The 6203-nt window shown below is 36.0% G+C and overlaps 1 protein-coding gene across 1 annotated transcript in view; it reads left to right on the top strand.

Annotated features, from left to right (window-relative positions):
• Positions 1-2113: 2113 nt before the first annotated feature.
• The window catches only part of LOC107747390 (pericentriolar material 1 protein-like), a 40224-nt gene continuing 36134 nt past the window's right edge, over positions 2114-6203 (top strand). Inside the window, exons 1-2 of the mRNA XM_016561855.1 lie at positions 2114-2250; positions 4966-5083. Coding sequence (XP_016417341.1) covers positions 4979-5083 — 105 coding nt within the window. The 5' untranslated portion in view covers positions 2114-2250; positions 4966-4978. The remainder of the gene's footprint in view (positions 2251-4965; positions 5084-6203) is intronic.

Raw genomic sequence — 6203 nt, 5'->3', positions numbered from 1 at the left:
AATTTTCTGAGACACTGAATTTTGGGTTTTCATTATCTGTAAGCCATAATCATTAAAATTTCAAGAAATAAAGGCTTGAAATATTTCACTCTGTGTAATGAATCTATATAATATATGGGTTTCACTTTCTGAAATGAGTGACAAAAAATATTGACCTTTTTTATGATATTCTAATTTTTTTTAGATGTACCTGTAATATGTAGTCTTTGTAAATTCTAATATTAGCAAAAGTTTTCTTGCACTTAAGAGTTGAAGGCACACATTTTATTAAGCTATTTTTATTTTTATGTATTTCCACATTTTTTTTTATAATATAAAAACTGGAGATAAAGGAAAGCAAAATTAACTTCAAGTATTAATAGTTATTTGGAGTTTCTGTGGGTTAAGCAAAGTTTCAGCAAACTTATTCAAGAATTTTTTATTTTATTTTTGAATTAAATGTATTAAAAAGTAATGGATATCAGATGGAAGTTGTATTTTCAAACGTTAAAGCATTTCTGATACAAGACATTTACATTTAGAGACCATGTTGACATATTGTGTTCCATTTAATTTATTCCTTAATTTTTCTTTAATTTGTCATAAAACTGTCTTAAGTTTGAAATTTACTTTCATAAAACCTGCAGAAAACCTATTATTAATCACATAGTAACATTCAAACTATAGAGCTTAAGTATTTCTTACGGTGTGTGTAAAGAGCCCAAGAGGGCAGGAATGATCGATTATAAAGGGCATGTGTGTGCATGTTAGAAAAAGCTCATGCATACGTGTGCATATGTGTACGTGTGCATGTGTCAATATCTCACAAGAATGATCATAACTCACAGTATTTGCTTATTGAATTGCACTGAGAAAATGCTGACTGCATGATATCAACAGCCTGCTATTGATCAATAAAATAGTATGCTTCATATTCAGTGGTTGTGCAAACAGCCCAAAGCTCAGCTATTTCAGTAGAAATATGTCTAACAGTAAAAATCCATAAACGCACCTTTTCAAAAAAGATATCATTCCCTGATGAACACTCGTGAAGGTCTGTTCAAAATGGGTAGCCAAATGAAAGCATACATGTCAGTGAAAAATAAGCCTAAGAACATGGTAACACTTTATTTTACAGTATCCTTATTACAAGTTACATGTACTTGCTATAGCACTAACAGTAAATTATGCATAATTACATGCAACTAATCCTAAACCAAAACCATAATAGTATGTGTTGTTAACTGATATTACTCAGTACTTATTTAATGAATTACCTTGAAATAAAGTATCGAATGACCTTAAAATGAAGTGTAACCAAACACCTACTTAGTTGTTTTCCATTATAATGCATTTATGCGTTTCTGAATGTATGTTTATCCTCATGCTACTAATACTAATAAGTAGTTTGTTTGAACCAGAGAGTACAGCTATTCACTTTGTCATTTTTGTTCTCATCATTCTCCAAGTGACAGCAGCACCACACATGTTTTGTCTCTTTTCATAAATGTATTGTCAAATATATAGATTCATCAGCGTAACCTACCAAGTGTGCCTATGATAAAGAGCACAAAAGACCAAGTACTCATAAATAAAAATCTCCCAGGCCCTGTAAATTTATGTGACGTGAAGAGAAAGACTTTATATGTCTTATCCTATGCATTTTTCAAAGTATAAACTATTGTTATTATACTAAGGGGTTTTGTCCTTGAAATTATTTCCCAGGGTAACAATTTGGTTAGGATTTTGCATTTTTCATTACATAATATCACGTTATTTTTCAATTTAATCCATTAAACAAGAAATATTTCCGTTTTTACCTTGTTTTTCGTTTATTTTTAAGTATTTAAACTCATCACCATCATTCCATCAGTCACATTTCTCTGCATCCGTACTTTTAAGACATTGCGCATAACTTCTCCAACTGTTCCAAATGCTTCCGAGAAGTAAAATAGTGCCACTCTTTTAAGGCCTCAGTTTGTTAACTAGCTTAATCTATTTAATGATGTCATCTTAAAATATAAATATACAACTTTTAATGTCAAAATATGCAACAAATAAAAGGAAATACACAATAAATGTCGGTTTAATGAAAATGAGAGCGATATCCTTTCGCCTGTTTGTTTGGATATGGCATAAAGATGGCCGCGACTGGACAGGCGGTTACTCCGAGTGGAAGGCACTACGCATTGACACTTTATCTGGGATTTTAATAAACTACACATGATAATTATTTTCATGTTCCAGTAATAGGTTGCCTCAGCGTTCAAGGTAAGTTTCCTGATTATTCAGTAAAACAGCCTGCTAACGTTAGCTGTGCTCGTTCAGTTGTTTCTCTCTCAACTTCTTGTTAGCTTGCTAAGTTAGCTCCCTCACTAAAGACATTCAAAGTTATTTCAAGAAATATCAGCATATTTCGTATCTCGGAGTGAAATACCACTCAAATGTGAAAGTTTTGCTCTCGTTTTATTATTGTGGAAAACATTTTAAGTGGGACAATTGGATCTGGGACGCTTGAAGGTGGACCAAGTGGATCGTATTATGTGAGAGAATGATGCACCGGTCAGATGCCTTTGTGTCAGGTGGACAAGTTTAAGAACACCAAGTCCTATGTCAATATAGAATAATACACTATTGAGCTAATGTGTGATTTAGCTTCTAATCTCCTATCTTTATTATAAATATATTAATCAGACTTGGGATATTTGGTTTTGTTGTTGTGACCCTGTGTTGGGTTTGTTTCTCTAAGCCGGGAGTTTTCGCGGGGAACTAGAGTTCCAAGGCTTGTGCCAGAGGTGACCATGGTAACCATGGTGACAGACCAAAAAGCTTTCACGCGTCTGTTAAAGTCTCTGTCAGTCATTATGCTCGAGGATTTTATGTCTATGAGGGAGCTTGTACTTAATTTATAACAACCGTTGGTTTGTAATATCGTAAACTAACGTTACTCTAAACTTATTCAGCACAGTTTCACCTGCACAGGTGAAAGCGCCTGTGTAAGAGAGAAGCGAGTGTTGACAGTTAGCCGGGAAACTGAGCGGTTTGACCGGGTTAACCGTTTTAACGGACTCTTCTCTCACAAACGAGCAGATTATCGGCATTTAGACATTTCTCGGAGAACAAAGAGCACAGACGTCTTTTTGAAAAGTAAGTTAGTTTAAGTTACAGTAACGTTAGCCTAACTTCTTTTTGGATATAAACCATAGTAATGTGTTTTTTTTATATACACGTAACGTTACTATGGTCGTACCATGGTAACGTTAGTACCTTTGGAGAACCATGTAGTGATCCTCAAATCTGGCTCGCGAGATCCACTTTCCTGCAGAGTTTAGCTCTACCCTAATCAAACACACCTGAGTTTGCTAATCAATGTCTTCAGGATCATTAGAAAATCTCAGGTAGGCTTGTTTGATTATAGGGTTGGAGCTAAACTTTCTGCAGGAAAGTGGATCTCACGAGCCAGATTTGAGGATCACTGATGTAAGGGGATTCAGTACCATACTTATCAAAATACAATTGTATACCAATTACTGCTCCATGGTATTGCCACAGTACATTTTTTAGGATATTATAAGAACTTATACTGTGGTGAAGGTCTGTCATTATCTACAGTTTTTTCAAGTTAATGTTGTCAATAGAGCCCTACCGATATTGTTTTTTTGGGGGTCGATACCGATATTATATCGATATATCGGCCGATATTCTTTGTGTATATTATAGTACAGTACCAGTCAAAAGTTTGGGCACTTTCCCATTCGTGTGTCCAAACTTTTGACTGATACTATATATAGAATACAGTATATACTAAAACAGAATATATTCTGTTCTATATATGTATATATGTATATATAATATGTATATATTCAGTATATATACTGTATTTGCATAAACACATTTTTTTGCAATGAACACTCAAATGTGGTGATCAAACACTTATAATGACGTGTCAAAGATATGTAATGGAGGCAGGGCATTTAACAATAAACTTTATTATCCAAAATGAATCTGACATCAGTGCACTGAACAGTAAAGTTTGAAGTTTATTCAACTTTATTTCAATTAAATTGAACGATCGGTAAGCCCTGCCCCGCCCAGTTACTGTTGCTCCCTCGGACAAACAAACGGAGCTGCTCACTCTCTTACAATGACAGCTGTCAGTGTGAAAACCTTGTCCCACGATGTTTTTGCACAATTTTGGACACAGAAGGGCCACCATTCAAGTGGGAATTAAATATTCCATGGAGGGATGTATAAAATATTTTAAAGGGGTCATAAATAAATCAATGTATGGGAAACTGGTAATGTATATCGAAATATCGGAAATGTGTTTAAAAATCATATCACCGTTATTGAAAAAAATTATATTGCGATACATATTGATATTGAATTATTGTCCAGCCCTATATGGCCGTCACGATCGGAGATAACAACATCCCGGATCAACACTGTTCATGTATCGCAGGGTGCGATTAAATTAATGTACATTTTAACCAGTTTATTATGGAGAGGCACTGAAATGCAGACCTTCGTTTATGTGTTTTTGACCTACACTGTACATGATGTGAGAACTGTTTGCTGTTTAGGTTTGTAATAGCATGGACTCACTAACTTTTAACGTTAGCTAGTTATAGCCAGAGGTACTTTGCTGAAGCACAAGATGACATTAATGTTCTGCTTGAGCAGATGAAAATTGTAACTTAATGAGTGTATGACAACCAGAAAAGGAACATTTTTGTCTTCATTTGATAAAATGCGATAAAATCGGCAAAGTGATATATCGGTCGGGCTCTAGTTCTCATGCTCAGTGTGGCATGTTATATGTTGCTTGGCAGCTGGTCAAACAAACCTCAGCCCCTCAAATGAAACTGTCACATCAAGAAGCTGTGTGGCTGCACAGTGTATATGAGTTTTCTGAGAAAGTGGATTGGGGTTATGCATTTCTTTAGGTGAGGTTTGTGTAAGTGTTCATTTGGTGGTTTTCTGCAGGTTCTGATTGTTCATGATGGCGACGGGCGGCACACCATTTGAAGATGGCACAGATGAGCAGGAGCTGCACAACTGGAGCATCTCCAATGGAAGCTTAGATGACCGACTCAACAATATGGTATGATTCAGTCGCACTGATACTTCTGCGTAACAGGATCATTAGAGTGTGGCAAGGATGAAGTATGTTTGTAGGCCAACCCGGAAGTTAGCATCACTCTGGTTTCCTCAACAAAAAGCCAATAGGTTTTTTTTTCTGTTGGCTTTTGGAGTATTGCTGAAAATAAGCTCTGTGACCAATAAAAGGTCATGAGTCTTAGATATTTTGTTCATCAAGATAATCTTCACGAATTAACACAACTTTTATACATTTTAAACCCTAAATGCAATCTGCAGCATGGTTGTCAGCATCATTAGACTTCAACTCTTTTAACTGTAAATTTAAAATCTACATGCTGGAAAGTTTGAGGTAGAATAGTTTGCAGTATAGTATAAGTGAGTATAAGTATAAACACACTTGAAGCTGTAGAAATGGACTAGTGAGTCAGTAGTTTTCCTGTTGGGCATAATGATGTTTAATGTCTCCGACAACGTCCAATTTAGTCACTTGTTAGCCATCTACCTTTTCAAGACATGTAAAAGCTTAAACAATCATGAATGGGGTATTAGAAATTTTTGTACAATAAAATGTAATCATTTCTTGAGATTGTGTTAAAGACCTTATTTCAGGCATTCAAGATCCCATTAAAAAACCCTACCGACTTTCGTATGATGGAACCAGAAGGCCATTGTTTCTGGGTTTTTGGACTCTTTTCTCTATATTTTAGGCTTGTGAGCTGTTGTTCACCTAATGCAGTGGCTCTCAAAGTGTGGGAGGCACCCGCCAGGGGGGCGCACAAGTATTGCAGGGGGGGCACGGGCCATCAGCAGAAAAAGAAAAGAAATAAAACAGTAAACAGCCAAAGGGCGTAACTTAGAATGGGAGATGGATCGGTTTGTGAAAGGGAAGAGAAAAGCCATAAATGAAGTCGCACAGACCCAGGCAGGTGCTGGTCATTCAAAAGCTAAATGCAGAAAATATGACGAGGCATATCTTGCTCTCGGCTTCACTCACCGTGTCTATACTGGACGCTACAGTTGTTAACAGCTCTACACTGGACGCGACAAAGCGACCGTCGCAAATCATATTAACTTTGTGCCAGTACGTCATAAATAGAACAAGGCATCAGTTTAATGTCAGG

This window comes from Sinocyclocheilus rhinocerous, unplaced genomic scaffold, assembly GCF_001515625.1.
Source record: "Sinocyclocheilus rhinocerous isolate Xijiao unplaced genomic scaffold, SAMN03320098_v1.1 scaffold829, whole genome shotgun sequence".
Lineage (NCBI taxonomy): Eukaryota > Metazoa > Chordata > Actinopteri > Cypriniformes > Cyprinidae > Sinocyclocheilus > Sinocyclocheilus rhinocerous.
This window is presented reverse-complemented; position numbering and strand designations above follow the sequence as displayed.